Below are 21,461 nucleotides of genomic sequence, written 5' to 3'. Positions count from 1 at the left end.
GGGGGATCCAAGTCTGCCATGCTGTAATGTCTCCCTCTCTAGTGGAGAAGGTCTGGAGGGGGCAGAGAGGGCTAACTCCACAGCCCCTCCTCCATGCACCTGGGGCCAGTAGCCAAACACCTGGGTTACAGATTACAGGACTCTCCCAGTCCTTCAGCCATGCTCGCCAGTGTTCTGGACCTTCCGCCTTGCCCCATTCCAGCCCTAGAGCCCTCCCCAAGATATCCCTGCCCATTCTGCCCTGCCCCCTACCATCCTGAGTTGCATGCTTCCTGTGCTCCACCCTCTCCCAGTCCCTTTGCCTCATCAGCTCTGAATCCTGGGCCCTACCCCAGAGCTCTGCCCAACTCTGTCCCCTCCCAGACTCCCGGATCCACCCTGTCTGTGCCCCAAAGTCCCACCCCTCTGCCTTGCCAACCCCTCCTGGTGCCCCGCCTCTCCCAGAGCCAGTGCCCTGCCCTCTTTGTGCTCCAGTTCCCTGCCCCAACCCGCGGCTGACAGCTCCTTCTCTTTCCCCCAGGCTGAGATGAGCACCTGGATGCGGGTGATCAATGCCTCGGTGGCCTGCACCCCGACACCCCAGCAGGACACGGAGGACCCGCCCTCACTCACTGGCAAGGGCATGACGCGGGCCATGAGCATGCCACCCGTGTCCCCCAACAGCGCTGCTGAGGTCTCCGTGGCCCTGCGCAGCAAGGACGGCAAGGAGAAGGACCGAGAAAAGAGATTCAGCTTCTTCAAGAAGAAGCAATAGGGTCTGGGGGGCTCACTACTGGAGGGGCTGCTGGAAGGGCACTGCCCGGCTATTTAATCCATGGAACTGATGGAAGGACATGGGATGGGACAAGGGGCTCTGCACGGGGGGGCAGGCTCTGGGCTCCAGACGGATCGGAGCAGGGAGTGGAACTCTGGGTCCTGGGTGGGGATGCTGCATTTTTGATTGGTAGCTGTGCTAATGTGACAGTTTGAACCAACCCTCCCACCCTGGGAGCCGTTGCTGACTCCCCCATTCACTGGGGAATACTGGAGTTGCTGGAATGCATCAGCCATGAAGCCAAGCTGGGGAAAACCTCCCTGTGACCTTCCGCACAGCGGAGGAGCAGCATTAGGGTTGCCAGGCTGTGGGGGAAGGGTATTTAGGTTGCCAGGACACAGGCATGGTGGGGGAGGGGCATTTGGGCTGATGCACAAGTGGGGGCATGTTTGACTTGCTTTACTCCCTCCCGTCTCTCTGATCCATGAACCTTCTCTCCTTGCTGCTCCCATCTCCCGGAGCTGCCCTAGTGTGGGGTGGTACATCTTCCCCCACCCCTTTCCTACAGCTGCTCTACAATAGCAGATCCTGTGGCAGGGTCCCTGGTGTATCCGTACTTCAGTGAGGCCCCCACCCCTGTGCCCCCTGCTTTGCAGACAGCCACACCCTCGCAGGGAAGCTGGACAGGATGGGGATGGGATCAGGTTCCCAGGGCTGGGGCTCTGTCTTTGGAGTGAGGTTATTTTTGCTTGCAAACAGCAGCAGTACCAGGGATTCCCTGCCTGAGGATGCAGACAGCTGTGGCGGGCAGTTCTCTCACTGCCCTTCTCACACTGAGGGCTTTGCTGTCCAAGGTGGGCATGGGATTCCCAGAGGGGCTGAACTCCCCCAAACAATGGACTTCAGAGCGGGGTGACTCAGTGCTTCTGGCAATCCAGCACCTAAGCGCTGAAGAACTTACAAAGGGGGAGCCCTGATCCTCATTGACGGTCGAGGGGGCTGGGCTCCTGGTGTCTCTGGAAATCTCCCTGCTGTGTGGGGCCTTTGAACTGAGACAGGGTGTCTCTCACCAAGCAACCACACTTGGCTTGCAGAATCACTGGGTGGGATCCTCTAGCCAGGGTTACCCAGGGCAGGCAGAGGTCAGGCTGGATGCTCAGCATTGTCTCCTCTGGCCTGTTAAACAGTTGAGCTAAAAATCCATCCCCTGTTCAGTAGGTGGCTGCCCTTTTGACTTTCCCAATATTCTAACCCCACTGGGTCTCCAGTCATTCATAGGATTTCCTAGGGTGAATTGGGGGAAAGATCCCCTCCTCCCCACCAGTGCCCAATCTGGTCTCTTTTTCCACCCACCCCTCCCAAGCCCTGGCTGGTTTCCTTTGCCTTTATCTCCCAGTCTGTGGCCCGGAAATGATTTGTGCCTTCCTGCTATGAGTGGTTGCTCTCTGCCTCCCCTGGTCTTCCCTGTCTAAGGAGAAACCCTACCCCTGCCAGGGTAGGGCACTGTGGCTCCCTCGCCCCTATGACTGTGAAATGAGCCAAGTCTCCTCCCTCTTCTGGGGCCCTGGGGGACAGGCAGCTTGGAGCTCGAGGGGTGGGCAGGATTGCAGAACTGGATGGTGGCGGGGCCTGCTTCCTGCAGCGGGAGGCCTGGAAACAAGATGTCGCTGCTGCATTTGGACCCGTGACTTCGCTCCTCGCACCCCCTGGCTGGAACATCCCCTGAGCGCATCCTGGTGATCTTTCTGTGCTTGTGGGAAACATTATTCATGTGTTTGCAGTGGCATCTGTTCCAATTTTTGACAGAAACTCTGAAATAAAAGAGTCTATGTAGAGACCAAGAGGCTTTGTTTCCCAGCAGGAACGGGGACTAGAGCATGTCTGCTCACACAACTTCCTCGGGGGCTGATGGGCACGGCGGGTGCAGTTAATGCAGGAGTATCACACATGCAGCCACGTGGTGTCACAGTGCAAGTGCAACTGGCTCCCAGGACCGTTGCAACACAAATAACTGAAGACAATAATGGCATAGTGGCCTGTTGCTAGCTGGAGCGTGCCCAGCTTCCAACCACCGGGTCATATGTGGCCACCACTGGCCATTTACAAGTAGGTTTGGCAGGGGGTTGTTGGTTTTTTAAATAATTTTTGGGGATAATATCGATGTTTATTTTAAGCATTTTTTTCTGTTTTTATCCATTTAAATATTCACAGTTGCGGGAGATGATGGAGGGTCAGACATGGGGGTCGGTCAATTATGTAGTAGCAACAGAGACTGAGATTCAAAAAGCTTTATGAACAGGAGTACTTGTGGCACCTTAGAGACTAACACATTTATTTGAGCATAAGCTAATGGGCTGTAGCCCACGAAAGCTTATGCTCAAATAAATTTGTTAGTCTCTAAGGTGCCACAAGTACTCCTGTTCTTTTTGCGGATACAGACTAACATGGCTGCTACTCTGAAACCTGTCAAAAAGCTTTATGAATCTTCACTCCTTGTCAGCCGGGCATGTGGAAGTGCGGCAGTAACTGTCCTTCCATCTGCTCCCCCAGCATCTTTCCTACTGTGCGGGGGCGGGGGGGGATTCCAGTATTAGGATGGAATTTGGGGGGAGGGGGGCAAATCCACCTTTGCCAATAAGAATCGACCCCTCCCCACCTTGACACCTCCCTGCAGCTGGGGGCGACCCACGGGAAGGGAGGGAGGAGGGGTGGGAGAGCCCTGTGTGTGCTGCGCCTCCCCCCACCCCCAGCACTGGAACTGTAGAACAGGACAGGGGAGGGGAAGCGGCTAGTTTGAACCCGTCTTTTGGTCCCAGACCAATGCACTTCTGCACCCCCCCCATCCAAGCCCCAATGGAACAACCATCTATTCTCTTCCCCCCATGGCGAGGCACAATGGAACAATTAATTATCACTGCTCCGCCTATAAAGAGCGGCATTGGAATAATCAATACCCCCTCTCGGACTGGCACAATGGAACAATCCACGATCACTGCTCCCTCGTGGAGAAGCACAATGGAACAATCCATTATCACTGCTCCCCCAGGAGAGCCGCAATGGACCATTTATTATCATCGCTCCCCACCATGCAGATCCACAAATAGGACTTTTCATCCTAACAGCTACCCCCACCCCGCGCCCCAATGCAGAACAGCGCCACATTCCGCCCCTTCCACGCAGAGGCACAATGGAACAATGTTATAATGTATCCCCCCGTCTCTAAAAACAATGGTGCAATCCACCTCTCCGGCGGTGTGATTGGCTGTGGCGAAGTGGGGGCCGGGTTCACCCTGGGAACACTGGATCGCGATTGGTGAATCTCCTCCCCCTACCCGGGAGCCCTATTCCAGATTCTTGGGCTCTGCTTGGCTCTCCACTTGATTGACACGCATTGCTGCCCAGTAGGTGCGCTGTGCACTCGGGTGGCCAATGAGAAAGCGGCGGGGTGGGTAAGTGGGTGGGACTGGGCCTCGCGCTGCTGTAGCCGACATTTTGTGTGGTTCGCGGGGAGAGGAGGCGCGGTCGCTGGCGAGGTTGGTCTTGGTCGTTTGAGGCCGGCGTGTTGCCGTGCTGGGGCACTGCTATGTGGGCACACGAGGGAAGGGGGGTGTGGGGAGGGCGGGGGCCCAGGCCGTGTCGGTGGGTTGGGGGTGGGGTGGGGCGGGATGCTGCTTTGTGCGTGGGGGGATGGGGACCAGTGGGCAGGGGCCTCCGTGAGGGCCCAGATTGGAGGCGGAGGGTTATAGAGCAAGGGGCACTATTTGGACGTGGGGCTCTAGGGTAGGGCTCAGTATGAGCGGCTGGGCGGTGGGGGATACTGAGGTGGGCTGTGTAGGGGGGGTATGGGGCGGGAGAGGTCCCAGTGGGGGCCTTGGATGTGTATGGGGGAGGAACTGGGGATGGGGAATGGATGCCGTGAGGCCTTTGAGCTGCCTGTGCAAGGGAGGTTACAGAGGTGGAGGGCAGCTGAGGAAAATGAGGGCCATTGATAGTGTGTATATGGGAAACAGGAATATATGGGATAGCAATGAAGGCTTTGGACTGTGCTGTACATGGGGGGTCAGGGCAGGAGAGGTGCTGAGGGCCCTGGCTTTATGTATAGAGGATACAGGGCAAGAGGGGGGTGTGGGATGGGGTGGAGGTGGCATGGATGCAGATGATCAGGTAGCTCAGGGTCTGGGGATAAGGAAGGAAGGAAGTGGATTAAAGTGTTGATGGCAGAGCAGGTGTTGTATTTAAAGTGCATGTAAGATACTGCAGCTCTGAGACAAGGGTGTTTGAACGTGCACACTCCTCTTAACTCATCTGTCCCCTTTGAGCACCTCCAAAATCAGAATATTGCACCTTCTCCCCAGCAGCTAAATCACCAGAGCAGTGCAGGAAGTCCATACCATACTTTCACTCCTGTCCAGTGTGGATAAAATTGTAAGGTCCTTGAAATAGAGGCATTATGTCCAAACTATGCTCAGCCCTTTAGCAAACAACAAAAGTTTATTGAATGTGCAAGGAGAGGATTTAGGAAGCAGAGTGCAATTATCTGAGTTAGGATTTGACCCGGAGACTGCAGTTACCATCTTTGTTTATACAAAATGTACCATAGGATCTTAATGAATAATGCTGGTCCAGGCCTTAGTTCTTCCGTACAAAAGGTGCATCTCCAACAGCAAAGTGCCTAGAACCCCATTCGAAGCCACTGGTACCAAATTCCCTACTTTATTGTCAAGAACAATTTTAATGGGACATGGGTCATCTCTCCTGATTGTACTTAGCTTTCATGTAAATAGACTACGTGGATAGGACCCTATCACTAAAGAGTATTAGTAAAGCTTATATAGGAAGGATAGTCTAGTGCAGGGGTCGGCAACCTTTCAGAAATGGTGTGCTGAGTCTTCATTTATTCACTCTAGTTTAAGGTTTTGCGTGCCAGTAATACATTTTAACGTTTTTTGAAGGTCTCTTTCTATAAGTCTGTAATATATAACTAAACTATTGTTGTATGTAAAGTAAATAAGGTTTTAAAAATGTTTAAGAAACTTCATTTAGAATTAAATTAAAATGCAGAGCCCCCCGGACCGGTGGCCAGGACCCGGGCAGTGTGAGTGCCACTGAAAATCAGCTCGCGTGCTGCCTTTGTCACACGTGCCATAGGTTGCCTACCCCTGGTCTAGTGGATGGGATACTGGATTGGAACTCCGGAGACCTGGGTTCAATTCCCAGATCAGCTATACTCCCTGCGTGACCCTGGGCAAGTCATTTAATCTACCCTGTGCCTCAGCTCCTGCATCTATAAAATGGGGGCAGTACTGTGGTGAAGAGGGTCATATAAGTACAGAGATGTAAAAGAGCATTGCACTTGGATGAGTGCTTCTCCTTAAACCCCTTTCCTCTTCCGCCAGGCTCTGCCAAGATGGTGAAACTCTTCATTGGGAATCTGCCCCGGGAGGCAACGGAGCAAGAGATCCGGTCGCTCTTTGAGCAGTACGGGAAGGTGCTGGAATGTGACATCATCAAAAACTATGGCTTTGTGCACATCGAAGACAAGACAGCGGCCGAAGATGCCATCCGTAACCTGCATCACCACAAGCTGCATGGTGTCTGCATCAATGTGGAAGCCAGCAAGAACAAGAGCAAGGCGTCCACCAAGCTGCATGTGGGCAACATCAGCACTACCTGCACTAACCTGGAGCTGCGGGCCAAGTTTGAAGAGTATGGCCCAGTGATCGAGTGTGACATAGTGAAGGACTATGCCTTTGTGCACATGGAGCGGGCTGAGGATGCGGTGGAGGCCATCAGGGGCCTAGACAACACAGAGTTCCAAGGTGAAACATGAACCAGGGAAAGTGCAGCCTTCGCTAGGACTAGGTAGCGCCAGGTTCTGTCCAGAAGATCAGGTCAGGTGGAAATCTGTTGGTCATGGGGTCCTAATTGTGCTGAATGAATAATAGAGTACCTGGGTGGCGTTCAGACTGATCATGTTGTCTGGATGAGTTTTTCAGTGTAGATGCTTAACACAACAAGAAGTGCAGAGTTCTTGGGGAGTTGTTTAGGAATTGGATAAACCATGGTTTTTGTTCAAGTTAGAAAAGTGCTTTCATTGGATTTGAGAAATACTTTCAGTTAAGTACATGTCTGGTTAATGAACTAGGTATTCAGTGCTGCTCCTCTGGAGAACTGTTTGTCATACATTTAATAGTCCTGTGGCTGCAGTTATAGTTGAAAAAGTGTTACAGGAGATTGAAGGGTGTTGACGTAGCTGTGGGGAGACCAGGTCTGGAATAGCAGGGGGCACTGTGGGGCATGATTGAGTTTCATGGGCAGAACTGTGTGTTTGCGGAAGCCCAGGACTTGAATAGCAGGGTTGAGATTGTGGGGCATGGCAGAAATGTGTCAGGAGCTTGCACGAGATCAGACATGTTGGTCCCTCATCTTTAGGAGTATTGAAAGCTTTGTGCAATTATAAAAAGGTGTTAAACAAGAGATCTTTCCTTCCAAGGAGGAGTGGAGGGTGGAAATGGGCTTGTCTGCTTTTTTTATGATGCATAAAGTTGGTCTGAACAGATTTATTAAATTAAAACTCTGGGGTTTTTTTTCTACACCAGAAATTTGGGTTTTGTTTATGGTGTGAGTCTAGTTCTCTAATCATGAGACAGTGATGACCTCACAAAAGTGAAGCGTGAAAGCTGAGGTATCAAAAGGAGAAGGGATTTTTAGTTAGACAATAACTGTCTTTCTCTGATAACTGAAGTTCATTAGGAGTTAACAGTCAACCTTTTGAATAAGGAAGCCTTTATTAATTTCTCCTTTAAATTGTTAGAGCTTTGAGATCTCCCAGTAGTCCTGCAAAACCAAAGAAGATCAGACTTGCATTCCTGACCTTTATAAGGTTAAGACCAGTGTTAGACATTAGACTGGTCCATAAAAAAAATTTTTTTTTAAACCAACAATTTATTAGAACAGGAACAAACAAGAGTAAGTTGTTAAGTCTCCAATAGGTTTAGCCTTAGACAGTTAGCCTAATTACAAAAAAACAAGTTACTTAACTGAGTTACTTTAACTCAGAAGAATGTGAAAAAAAGTGAAATGAAGGTTACTCCTGGGGGGATTCTGCGTGACTGGGCACCCCCAGAAAATGTGTCCCCCTGTAACCCCCCCCCCACAGAATTCCTGTGTTTCCCTGCAGAAAACAGGGAAGCGCTTGGGGGGGGGGAGGGCACAACCATGGGTGCAGGTTTTTGGGGGGGATTGCTCCCCTTGAAACAGATGCAGTGTGGGGGGGCACATGGGGTTACAAGCCGGTGCCCCCCCCTCATTTCTGCATGCACAGAGCTACCCATCTGAAGGAGGCTGGCTCCCCTGACTCTGCAGCTGAACACCGCCTCCTGGGTCCTAGTGCCAGTCGTGCTCCCCTTCTGTGTGCTAGGAGCCTTCCTGTTTTCTGTGCAACAGTGAGTGCCCACGATGGGGTGGGAAATGAGGGGAGGGTGGGGGAAGAGGCAGTGGGGAAGGAAGGGGAGTGGAATAGGGGAGGGGAATGTGGGAGTGGGGGAGGGGAATCGCAGGGGGAGCAGGAGACCAGCATGCAGCATCCCCTTGGCCGCAGCTGGGGCTCCCCCATTAAGAAGGCCCATCGAATCCTCACCCTGACAAGCCCTACCCCCCTACACCTGGACCCCTCTGATGAGCCCCCCAGGTCTCCATCCCGCTGAACCCCAGTCACCTGCACCTGGATCAACTGCAGAGTCCCATTGCCCCTGCACCTGGAACCCCCCAACGAACCCCTGTGCATCCAGATCTCCCACTGAGCCACCGCACCCAGATTGTCCCACACCTGGTTCCCCCCCACACTAAGCCCCTCCACACTTAGATCCTGCTGGGCTGAGCCTGCCTACCCACATCTGGTGCACCTGGCACAGAGGGGCAGAGCCCCAGGGTGTTTCTGGGGCAGGCCCAGCCCTTGCACTGTATCAGGTCAGGTGCAGCCTTACTGCCGAGTCCCTGTACCGCGGGAGGTGGGGGCTTCAGGGTGATCTCCCACCTCAGTGCAGCCAGTGAGTGGCCTGTGCTCCCCACTGCCATGCTGGAGCTACATTTATTTATTGACAAAAAATTGTTGCAGAATTTTAAAATATTGTGCGTGTAATTTTTAATTTTTTGGTGCAGAATTCCCTCAGGAGTAGAAGGTCTAAAAATGAAAGAATGGCACCATAATGCAATCAAAATAGTAGGCCATGGCAATCTTGCTGGAGTATTTGACAGTATTTGACTGAATAGGGGATCAATTGACCTTCTTTGACCAGTCAGCTGACTGACTGACTTACCAAGCCTACGTAAAACCTCCCTAGCTGCCTTAAGCATTGTAAAGAGGCTGAAAGATATCTTGAAGACTCTACCTACAAATTTAGCCTGAGACAAATTGACTTAATCAACTAAAAAATGGGAGTTCATGGTAGGGGATGAATTGATATTGACTTGTTCTGTTGGAACTCTTGAGCTGTGGAGCATGGGAATTACCAGAATGGATCAGAGATGTGGTCTTTCTAGTTTGGTATCCTGTCTCTGACAGCAGCCAATACCAACTGTTTTAGCAGAAGCTTCAGGGGACCCTGTAATAACGTTGATAGGATAACTAGACCCCAGCAGAGGTTAGCTCTTGCCCTGAAGCAGAAGAATTTAAATCTCTTCCAAAACTTACATCTTTTTATAACACTTACTGTTCTTGTTCTGGCTATCCTTATCCCTGTAAAATGGTCAATACTCTTTGAATCCTGCTTAGTTTTTGATCTTGGTGATACCTTGAGGTAGTGAGTTCCACATGTGAATTGTGCTCAGTGTGGAAATAGTGTTTCCTTTGACCTGTTTTAAAGTTGCTCCTATCAGTGTTGTGGAATATCCCCATGTTTTTGTATGATGAGAGGGTAAATAGCGTCCAGTCTACTGCCTCTATCCCATTTGTTGTTTTGTGTATTCCTATCACATTCTCTCATTTGTCTCTAAGATAAACGGTCCCATTCATTTAATCTCTTGATATGAGAGTTTTTTCAGGCTCATAATTCTCATCACCTGTCTTTTGCCCTCATCTGTTTCTGATACATACTGTATGGAGCTGGGGTGACCAAAATAGAACACAGTACTCTAGGTGGAGGTGTCCCAATGATTTATAGAATGGCATTATATCTTCAGGATTCTCCATCCCATCTCTTACGTACCTTAGCACTTTGCTACTGCACACTGGTTTCCATTGACTTGCCCAGAGTGGTGCCCAGATCTCTTACAGAGTTGATCCAGCTAATTTAGGAACTCAGTAAGCGTTCAGATTAATGCACATAGCAGGGAATACTTTCCATTTATCAACACTGAGCAGTGGCAACAAAACAGATGTGCAATTTTTGTCATTCCCAATGTTTTGGTTGCAAGAGCTGTCTCTGCTCCAGCAGTACAAAGCCATCTGTTAGTGCAATGTGGAAAGCAAGTGGATTTGTAGACTGTCGTGTTACACCTGTGCACAGATCTTTGGGTCCTACAATGGGTACGCCCTATCTAGTCTTGGGAGTTAGGCTGTGAAGCTCTACCTCAGCTAACGGGCATGTCTGGTACAACCATTGAAAGTGATGCTGCATCTCTCAACACCTCATCCCAAAAGTTAACCTGTTAAGGGTTTGTAGACATAATCTCTAGTAAAGAAACAGCTGCTCTTCTGTTTAGAACAGAATATTTGTCTTCTCTTAGAAGCAGAAGCAGCAGCCAGGTGTATCTTTAGGCAGCTCTGTAAAAGAAAGGGTGTGTGCCTGGAGGCCTGACTGTCTTGGGTCTAAAACGCTGCATTGCATATACCCAAATGGCCTGCATAGAAATTAATGGGATCTTAGGGAGATTAGCCATTTGAAGCTTGTAGCAGGGCTGCTATTAATGCATGAGTGCTTGTTTCGTGTTTCTACTAATAAACTTCTCTACACCGTATGTAGGCTAAGACATTTGGTTTCCATTTTCTAGTGACAAGCAGAAATAGAACTCTCTCACTGATTATATTCTTCAGACTATGAAACAAAGGGTGTTTTGCACCTTGCCACTAATTCTTCTGTCCCAGGCTCAGTGACCAAAAGCTGTTAACACCCCAAAACTAGGCTTGGCAGAATTTTATTTTTATAATATTTTGGTGGATAGTATTATTTTAAATTAACAAAAATCTAAAAAAATGCTTTAAATGTTCACAGTTGTGTGAAATTAGGGGAGGGAGGGTCAGACAATAGTTACACCTCTACCCCGATATAACGCTGTTCTCAGGAGCCAAAAAATCTTACTGCATTATAGGTGAAAACGCATTATATCGAACTTGAATTTTTCTTATGTTGCCTATCTATAAATTTTAATTATCGATGGAAATATTTTTTCCACTGGTTAGTGTATGTACAGAAATAGAGGTTTTCTGATTAAAAATCAAATTCCTCCAAGCCTACTCATAGCACTTCCATAATTCCCATTAAATGAGCTGGTGGGTCCCAGCCCAGTTCCCATTGAACAGGTATCACCTTTCATAAACCCTGAAAGTCCAAAGATTGAACTGGCCATGGAGGATGAACCCCCCCTCTCTTCAAAGTGGCCCTCCAGGTCAGGATTGAGACATGTTGGCTGGGTGGGGATGCTGGCACATTGTGTGGGCACCGGTAGTGCCAGACCTATTTTATAGATCAGTTACATCAGCTTTGAGGGCTGCCAGTATGGTACACTACACCATAGTGTGTGTGTGAAATCTAGAATATATAAAAGATGAAGTTACTTGTGTTTTTTTTCTGAGAGGGACTTTATTACTTGCTTCTGAAAACACAAGCACCATTAGGGGTAACATTTTCAAAAACAAAAGTCACTTAACCTCTTAAGACCTATTTTCAAAAGTGACATGGGCACTTTTGAAAATGATACACTTGATCTATAACATGGGGAAGTTGACCATGTTGCACCCAGACCATCTTCACAGATATGCATCCTGGCAGACCATGTCCCTTTCGCAGAAGTGATGTTTGAGGCAGAAGGCCCAGATGGGACTTGTTCAAAGAAATGCTTGAGAACAAGAGGTCATGCTCATTTCAGTCAAATGTACACCCAAATAGTGGCCTCAAGCTCCTGACAACTGTCTAAGAATAGCTATTTTTAACTGGAACTGTGCAGAGGTATTTCTGGCCATGCAATGTCTTGGCAGACTGCTGTGGAGAATATACACTCTTTTAAGGATTCTATATGACAAGTCTATCTGATCAACATTGGAGTAGCATGGAAAGTGCCTTTGGATTAATCTAGTCCATCCCTTATGATAAAATGGAATATAAAAGGGGCTGCTCAACTCTCACTGCAGAGGATTGGCTTTATTCGGTAGGTTGCTATGGTATCGTATAACTAGTTTTCCAGCCCTGAGCCTACAGCACTTTCCTACCTGTTTAGTATCAGTCTCAAACACTTGATGTGAAGCACCGTAGAGGATGAATGCAATAGTGTCCTTCTCTGTCAGGTAAGTGCCATAGTGGTAAGTTGCTTTGCTACCATAAACACTGGCTATATCTCTGTAATTTAAGGTAAGTCAAGTTGGCAAGAGATCACCCATAAACTTGTGCAGTTAAACTGGGACTGTTTATGGACCTTCTGGCTAAAGGATCACTGGATTCTGTTGTGATTTATGTTCTGTAACATCTAACTGAAATAGTGGCTCTTGATGTAGAATATAATCTGGGCTTTGACTCTCTGAACACTGCTGAGGGCCGGATGCTATGTCGGAGATAGAGGTCGCATGTTGTGGTTACAATGCTTTTTTCTTTTCCAGCTTCAAGTGCAGAAGCTCCTTCAGTGTCACCCGGTTGGAGGGACCTTCTCACCTCTGCTTTTGTACATTGCAAAGCACAAGAATGGTGATCAATAAATAGCTTTAATACACTGAAAGTAGCAAGTAACTCAGTAATTCAAACAATTAAATATTTTTCAGATTAGCTGGCAAAAGTGCTATACTTAAATCTGACCTTAATACCAAAACCACAAGGATCCCTACATTATGCTCCTTGAAGTATTGGCTGTTTCACACCAAGAACTCCTTTGTAGTGTCTATATTCAGTCTCTTGTCCTACAGTCAAAACTTCGAGTGACAAGTAGACAGTTTCTGGTCTGAAATGCTCCTTTGCTTTGGGCTAACTGGCAAATCCACTTTCTTTGTAGTACATCATCTACATCTAGCATGCAACTACAGCATTCTTGCTGTTCTAAGGTATGCAATCAGCTGAGACATCTTGGCAAAGAAAACTGCCAAAGAAAAATCTAGCACTGAGTTCTGCAGGACTCACTGATACTGAAAACCGAACAGCAAGTTAGTTCTAGGTTAGGTTTGCAGACTAAACATGCAGCCAAAGTGCTTGCAGTGTGAGAAATTTCGTGTGTAGCTTTTTCATTTGAGGTGGAAGAGCAAATTGCTATTACAAAACTGTTAATTATTCAGAGGCTTATAGCTAACTTGCATGGAAAGATTGCCTTACACAGTTTGGTTAGTGCTTTCAAACTTGACAGTCTAAACTTGCATATCAAGATTGCTGTAAAGGCATCTAAATAAGTGGCCTGACATTCAGAGCAGCTCCTCCTGACTTCAGTGTCAGAGGAAAATGTTTTTCCACAAAACTGACCATAAGCAATGGAAAACCACAAGCACATGCAATAGTTCTACAATGCTTTGTCCACAGAGCCCATGACTGCTATATCCATCCTGCTACTTTTTCCCATCAGGTGCTGCGGGCTTTGTGTTTTAAAAAGGGGGTTAAAGATCTCTTTGGACATTGGTAGGAGCCATCCCCATGCCCTTTCTGCCAGTTAACTTCTCCTGGTCTCCCCTGTGGCCTGGATGGTGGGCACGTGGCTCCTTTTTGTTTAGCTGCTCTGCAAATCACTTGCCATAAGATTGCTGTGGTGTGAGCTTATTGTACGTCTCTGGTAATGCCCAGCCTTCACCAGGCCTGGAAGTAGAAGCCAGAGAGTCTAGACCATTTTGAATTGTACTTGGGCTGCCAATGTATGTAACTTTCTTGAACTTGAACACTCTTGCTAAGTGTGGTAGTTCATGCTGTGTTGTTTCTGGTCTGCTCTGACAATCATTATATGGATATCTTCTGAAAAGTCATCTTGGGATTTGTCAGGATGTTTCCTTCCGGAGTTCCATCAATAACTATTCCAAGACAGATACAATCACTGGAGTTCTTGGGAGTTCTGTCTGTTCTTGGGGCTCTGCATCACTTCACGGGGGTAAATCTTAGTAGACAGTGAGGAGCCAGTATCCCGTAAAAGCTGACGGGTAAAATTGTTGGTTTGACTCATGGGCAGAATGCTCAATAATTGTAGCTATCTGGTTAGATGTACTGAGGGGGTGAATCGATCAGCTTGTCTTGATACATTTTAAATCAAGATTTAATATGCTTTGTTTTGTTACAAATCTTGTGGTTTTCCATGTGGCATCAGTTTTATTATAGCAACCATTCTTGCGTCTGTTTCTTAAAGGCAAGCGGATGCACGTGCAGTTGTCAACCAGTCGGCTCAGGACCGCGCCCGGGATGGGAGACAAGAGTGGCTGCTATCGGTGCGGGAAAGAAGGGCACTGGTCTAAAGAGTGTCCAGTAGATCGCACGGGGCAAGTGCCTGACTTTACCGAAACCTATAATGAGCAGTATGGAGCAGTGCGCACTCCCTACCCCGCGGGCTATGGGGAGACCATGTATTACGATGATGGGTATGGAGCAATGGTCGACTACTACAAAAGATATCGCGTGAGGCCCTATGCTACGGCATCTGCATACGACGCCTATGCAGAGCAAACAATGGCCCAGTATTCGCAGTACGCGCAATACTCCCAAGTACAAACCACAGCCATGGCCGCCACCACAGCCATGGCCGCCACCACAGCCATGGCCAATCGCCTCACTACTACCCTAGACCCTTACGATAGAGCGCTGCTGCCAACCCCGGGAGCAGCAGCAGCAGCAGTAGCTGCAGCAGCAACTGCCGCTGCAGCAGCCGCATCCTCCACCTATTACACCCGGGATAGAAGCCCCCTGCGTCGCACAGCAACCGCGGCCACCACCGTCGGAGAGGCGTACGGTTATGAACGTTGTCAGCTGTCTCCAGTCTCGTCGGTCGCTCGGGCCTCCCTCTACGATGTTCAGCGGTTCGGGCGGGAGTCGTATGCGGACAGGGCGCGGTACTCTGCGTTTTGAGTCGGAGGTGAGAGCACTTTCCGGTCTAGTTCATCGGGTTTTGTCCTGATACTTTGAGGACATGGGGATCCTCTTCCTAGGATCCAAGTACCTAACATACATGGTGCTACAGGGGCACATTTGGCCCTGTATCACTGGATGCTAGCAAAAAGTGCCTTACACCTATTAAACTCTGAATTTCACTTGTCAGGCATTTGACAAAGCTTTGACCCTTGTTAGGATTTTAAATCAATCATACATCAGGCCCTTTACTTGGAAGTAGACATTTTCCAAAGCCAGGATGTAAAAATGTAAACTGAGTCAAGTCCAGAAATAATGCATGTTTTTCTGAGGTATCTGTCACCAGAGTATCTAGTGCATTGTGCATATAACTGAAACAGGTGTACATGTAGGGCTTGGAACATTTTCCCCCAAATAGAGCATGTTTTATATTACCTATGCTGCTACTGTACAGCTACATTAAGAAGACCAGAAATGGAATTATGGGGATACAGCCAGGGGATTAATTGTCAAGGGGATTCAAATTCCTGCAGTTAAAGGCCAGAGCATGATTACAGTTGTCACTGTACTCTAAGAATAAGCTCAGATTTATGATGAGAGGGTTGTTGAGAGCTCTGCCCCCCCCTTGGTGGTGGTGATCCTTCAAACTCCTGTACTGGGACGTGATGTTGTGGGGAGCTATTTAGGACCCAGATATCTAGGGCATTGTAACTTGCAGTGAGCACGAATTTCCAGGTGAAATGACTTACAACTATTGTGTGGAGCGTGGGTCTAGTTTCCTCTGAGCAGTCTCTTCTGTACTAGATGAAGCTTCCCAATGGCCTTGTGGGAGCCCCCACAGAGAGGGAGCTATAGTAGTCTAATTTAGGAAGGGGGAAGGGCACATGCGTTGAATGAGTCAAAGATGAAAGAAGTTACTGGCACTTGTCTGCTCCTCTTGGGACCTCAGGAGCAGAGATGAGGCGGGGAGTTAAGGCCGTCAGGGCAGGGGCACTGTCTTACTGGACTGAACTACCACAAATACTGTTCACAAAATAATATTTGGAGCTTGCAAGTTGCCTGAGAGTCAGGAGAATGTCTTACATTGAGGACAGTGGTCACTGTCTTGTTCGTTCCTGCCAACGAGCATCCTGTTTACCATAATGCCTGCTTCCGAGGAACAGGAGCATTCACCCACAACTGCTTTAACTGGTCTCAGTTTAAACAATTGGAAGCTTGTGGCATGGCCTCCAGTGATAGTAGGTGACCTAGGAGAGGCCAGAGGATTTGACAGGTGATGGAGGATTAGAATTCTCAGCTTAAATCTGAGCCCCTTCTTACACACCTGATGTAGCTGGTGTGTCCAGTTCTCCTACCAGTCTGTTGTCGTGGGAGGGACTTCACTTTACAGGGTTGGATTCTTCACTCAGCTCACCTTGCATAAAGGTTCTCGCCTTGTCATTGCACCACTCCTAGCGGGAAGGACCTGGGAATCTGCCAGGGCTCCTCTTGCATGTAGCCAAGGTTCAAATGTAAAAGTAATGAGAGAGATCAGAAGTTTCTGACTCAAATAACAGCATTGTACTCTGAGCTGAGTTTAGCCCAGGTAGTAGCACATTTTGTTCTTCAATGACTTATCTGATTACAGCAAAAGAGGCCCAGGCAGTGCATTTCCAGGGGTTGCTTTTGTTGTTGTGCATTGGAGAGTTATCTATTGATTCCCCCACTGAGTAGGCCATTCTGCATCCTCTCTCAAAAGCGCATTAGCAGTTAGGTTCATGTAGGGTTGCAATGCATCTTGTAATAAGTTTCAATTTCAGTACAAGAAGACACCAAGCTGAATACAAGACACAATGTCTGTTGGGATTTAGGCTTCTAAATCATTTAGGCACTTTGGAACATTTTACCCTTAATCCCTAAAGTCAGCTGCTGAGAGTCTGTGTTCAGGAAGCAGTTTCTGCAAGTAAGTAGGGTCCTCGGGCACTTTAAACTTTATTAAAAGAAACCTTGTGTAAAGTAAATGGGGTTTTTAAACCTAAATTTCTTGGCCATTGTTTAAAGGCCAAAAGGTAAAATTTTCAAAAGTGCCTAACCCCTGTTGACCTGGGTTCCTATGTCATATTGGTGCTTTTGAAGACTTCACCCAAAATCTTCTGGAGACTGAGCTATCTGATTTCTTAATTCTCTCTCTTCTTGTTTAATTCAAGCAATCTTTGAATTGTGAGCAAGAACAACCTCAACCTGGGGAGCTATTTTTAGTCCATGTTCTGGAAACTTAGATCCACAGCAAGAAGATGAGCTTCTAAATGGGCTGGAGGTCTTGATGCTACTGCATTTCAGAGAAGATATTTGAACAGGGTTTTGTTAATGCCATAACTTGAATGCTACACTTAACTGTATTAAACTACAGTGATTGTTTAATTGGCCCACTCATACCAATAGCTACAGCACAGCAGATGCCTCCTATAGAATGTTTAGGCACATTCTAAGAAGCAGAACTACTCTCTGTCCTTGGAAAAAATCTTCCCTGCCACCTAGAAGTAGGTCCTGTTGTAAAGGACCAAGTCAATGTACTGATGGAAGCACTCTGTGCTCTTCTTGTCACCCCAGTAGTGGGGGCAGGCACAGGGATTTTAATCAGGATGTCCATCCTGGGCCCCATGTGAACATTAGGTCTTCGGTATCAGGCTCTGGCTATTAGAGGTCAAGTTGGCTTGGTGCTCCATTGCCCTCTAACTACTGGAAAAAGGAGCTTTCTCTTCTCCCCACACCAGCTGGCTGTTGGTAGGGAAGGGCCAGGATGAAGATTCTGCTGCTCCAGCCCCTGCTGTGGTGTTTGCTTTGCCAAGCAGCTGTAAAGTGAAACTGACTTGGTTGTTGGCTTCCTAGCTCTGCCTAAGGAGTTCTGAACAGCAGCTATGAACAGAATCGGTTTAGTTAATTTTGTTTTGCTGCTGGGCAAAATGATGAGCATCAGCAGAACCACTAGATCTGTCTGCGGACTAAGAGATATGCTGTACTGGTCAGTTTAGGAAGGCTGTCTAAAAACTAGAAACTTAATCTTTTAACTGAAAGAACTTGAAATGGATTCCAGTGTGGGAGGGCTGCCTGCACATGGTCTGGAGTAACTTTTTTCAAAACTCAGTCATTGGTCATTAAGGACCCATTCCCTTACAAATATAATCTTAGTTTTTTTCAGAGTTTGGAGGTCAGTTTCCATACAGTTGCCTCTAACAGAGGAAATAAATGGAGTATAATTACACATGAAGTGGTTTTCTCTCTAAATGCAATGAATTCTATAAACGAGCAGCTCTTCGCGGTAAAAGCAAAAGCCTGAACTTGTTTGACCAAACCACAGCCAAGACCAAGAAGTAAACATGAAGCCCAATTTTATGTCTTTGGTTTTGGACCCAATTAATACAGAGCTTGGAAACAGGAACCTCATTAATGCCATAACCATTAAGGATTTCTCATGTTGATTTTTGTGACTTTCAGGAACAGATAGGTTGACTTCTTCTCTAGGAAATGCACCTCTTCTTTGTACAGGAGACTCAAGGTGGCCTGAGTGTATTTGAGGGCAGAAATCTGTCTTTAGGCCTTTGAATGAATTGTGCTTTTTATCTTTCAGGTAGGATATGTGCGGCTGGACGTCGGGTTCCTGTTGCACGTGAAATCTATATCGTACGTGTCAAACTGTGCTGGGCTTCAAAGCATACTGATCACGGCTAATGCATTTACTCTTAATGGACATTTGTCTCTCTTCAAAGTGTAGTGAAAAGTAACTTAACTTCCTTTTCTATTTTTCAGAAATTGCTTTGAATAATTTTTTGGCCTCTTACTTTCCCATGACCCTAGAGCCATTATTCTTTGCTGCTCTTTGGGACCTTAGTACCCTTTACCCAATTTAAGCCCAGCTTTTGAGCTAGAGTAGTTGCAGTGCTAGTTTACTCTTTTTTGGAGACGTGCTTGGGATTACTGTCTTCCTCTTGCAGTTCAGTTTGTAGCTTGCCTATTTAATAGTATATTTGTTTTTAAAGGTGAATAACCAGTCTTAGTTAACTATGAAATATTAATCTTAACGTAGTATTGCGAAGCCTGCTCCCCTTAGTTCTAGCCTGCAGTCTGGAGTCATCTCTTCTGCCCCAACATTATTTTTGGAATATAACCTGTAACTCTCCTTCTCTCTGAAGTTTAGCATCGTTTGACCGCCTCTCTTTTTCCAGCAAAATAAACACTTGTAACAGATGAGAGTATACTTGTGTCTTGTGTAAACCAGAACCATGCATGGTGCACTGGTCTAAGCTTGTGGGAGTGATTTTATGGAATGAAACAGTTCAAGACCAAATACTTAAGCCACTATTATAGTAGTGCCTGGAACTTCAAAGGACAGTGGGGGTCTCATTGTGGTAGACACTGTAAATACATATAGCTATCACAAAGATTACAGTCTAAATAGACAAGACAAGGGGCAGGAGTAGGGACTCAATAACAGTAGGAAAAATTTGTAGCTGAATTGGCAATTGAACTCAGGTCTCCAGAGTCCTCAGCCATTGGATTATGCACTAGTCCCTTCCAGTTCACCTCTGAGCATCGTCTAGGTCTAAGCTATACCCTTTGAGAGGCAACAGTAGGTAGGAATTTCTCAGCAGTCAGCTGTTGCGGGACTTGCAGCCTTATTCATGCTGCTTTGATGTGGAATTCCCTCTTCAGGGTTGTATAGGGTCCATGCTGCATGGGGAAAGAGCCACAGGTTGATCTCACTGCTTCTCAGCAGTTTCCTCTTGTGAAGAAGTTGCAGTTTGAAAAAGATATGAGGTAAGTAGATCTCTGCAGCAGCAACCCTGCTGCTGTCAGCCCAGCTCTGTCAAATCCCTCTGAAGAGAGAAGCTGCTGTATGTCTCTTTTGATAAACTTGAAGGGCATGAGCCAAGTTCAGAGTTGGAGGTGCCTGAACAAATCTATTTCCATCTAGTTTAGTCTACTCTATGACTGTCTTACTAGCACCACTCTATAATCAAATCTGTAGTCTGCAAGGAAGGCCGGGTGAGGAGGTGGCTTGTGGCAGTTTATGATCTAGTTGCAAAAGAGGAAAAGCTCATGAGCTGGGTAAATGCCTGAGTGAAATCCTGCACAAATAGTGTGGATACAAGAAATGCTTTTGATGTGCATTCCCGGATGAGTACATGGAGATACACTCACAGCAGTTGCCTTCTCAGTCAGGTACCTTGCCTGTTAACTTCTGATGTCTGAAGGTGACATACAAGGGCCTTATCTGCTCAGTGAAGAAACACAGCAGTTGAGCTGGTGTAGGCTTAGAATGAGGACGGTTTTTTTTCCCCAGGGCATTGTGATTCCCAACCACTGCTCCCCTTGTACTTTGTTAGCTTTTTGAACTTATCCAAAGCTGCCTCATAGCCATCCTGCTACTAAATCTTGCTTCCTTGTGGCCTGCTGAGTGGGCCATTGTAGCTGGTTCTCTTCCTGGGGGTGGGGTTTCCTGCTGCCGCCACCCTGTCTCAAGATCCCTGATGTCCTCAAATCTAGCTACCTAATCTAGTCTAGTGAAGAAATGAGTAGGAAAACAGAAATAGGGCAAGCCTCGACAGCTCCCATCTGAGGCCATTTTCTACACTCCTCCACTCTCTTGTGTTTTTAAATTCCCTCTCTCACACCACCACTTTTGTGCATTGGCCTATGCTGCCCTTTTCCTCTGGGGAAAAGCTCCCTATCCAAATCTGTAAAGCCATCATCCCCTTATCCTCCAACTAACACATACCAAAAACTGCCTTCTTATGCAGCTGGTGATCACTGCCTATCTGGCTACATTAGGGCAACAAAAATAAAGGTGTGGATCCTCAAATACTGTTGATGTGTGGACCTAAGCTCTTTGTGCATTTTCTGTAAACATTCAACACTTATGTCAACTTTCACAGCCCTTCCTTAAAGCTCTCCTCTGCCATGCAATGTACAAGAAGTTCAACATTAAGCAAGTGTGATGCTGTGACTGCTGCTCATCATGCTGCCTTCTGTTTGCCATGTCTCTTTATAGGTCCTTTACTGCAGGGCCTCTCTTTATGTTGTGTGTTTATACAGTGCTTACTATGCTGGCGTCCCTAGCTGCTCCTACAATACACAATTGTTTGCACAGTCCCTAGCATGGTGAGACTGAGCTGGTTAGCCTCTAGTTGCTCTTGCAGTGAGTTTTATTAATAATAATGCTGCTTGCTTTCAAGAAAGACTCCACCCTTGCAGAAAACACACACCTTGAGGTACAAGGTTGCTCAGTAGACAATAGCCCTTCTCCTCCCTGTGAAACATTCTGAGTTACAGATGTGGGTTACTGTCAAATAGCTGGAGCGGGAGGAGCCCCTCAATATTGCATTCAGGGTACTCTAAATACGAGTCAGCCTTTGGGCTAAGAAAGTGACAATTGTGTTGGTTTTGCTCATGCAGGCACCTGCTCAGTTCATGAATGTTCATACTAGAGGTGGCCACTC

General features: G+C 47.3%; 2 protein-coding genes across 7 annotated transcripts in view; both read left to right on the top strand.

Annotated features, from left to right (window-relative positions):
* The window catches only part of SPTBN2 (spectrin beta, non-erythrocytic 2), a 41,125-nt gene extending 38,546 nt beyond the window's left edge, over positions 1-2,579 (top strand). For all 3 annotated transcript variants that reach the window (XM_029911167.1, XM_029911168.1, XM_026650369.2), the window contains one exon: positions 521-2,579. In XM_029911167.1, the coding sequence (XP_029767027.1) occupies positions 521-754 (234 nt within the window). In that variant the 3' untranslated portion in view covers positions 755-2,579. The remainder of the gene's footprint in view (positions 1-520) is intronic.
* A 1,638-nt stretch (positions 2,580-4,217) lies between these two features.
* On the top strand, positions 4,218-19,209 carry LOC112105824 (RNA-binding protein 4B). 4 transcript variants are annotated; one of them, XM_024198781.1, is made up of 4 exons: positions 4,218-4,287; positions 6,151-6,573; positions 14,273-14,992; positions 18,593-18,679. In XM_024198781.1, exons 2-3 carry the CDS (start codon positions 6,162-6,164, stop codon positions 14,983-14,985), a joined length of 1,125 nt encoding a protein of 374 aa, XP_024054549.1. In that variant the 5' UTR covers positions 4,218-4,287; positions 6,151-6,161; the 3' UTR covers positions 14,986-14,992; positions 18,593-18,679. The 4 variants fall into 4 exon arrangements, with proteins under 4 accessions (XP_024054549.1, XP_024054550.1, XP_024054551.1 ...); XM_024198782.1 differs by lacking the exon at positions 14,273-14,992 and having other exon boundaries at positions 18,593-19,209; XM_024198783.2 differs by lacking the exons at positions 14,273-14,992; positions 18,593-18,679 and adding an exon at positions 12,564-13,001.
* The last annotated feature ends 2,252 nt before the right edge of the window (positions 19,210-21,461 follow it).

This window comes from Terrapene carolina, unplaced genomic scaffold (genome assembly GCF_002925995.2).
Source record: "Terrapene carolina triunguis isolate 2854851 unplaced genomic scaffold, T_m_triunguis-2.0 Scaffold89, whole genome shotgun sequence".
Lineage (NCBI taxonomy): Eukaryota > Metazoa > Chordata > Testudines > Emydidae > Terrapene > Terrapene triunguis.
This window is presented reverse-complemented; position numbering and strand designations above follow the sequence as displayed.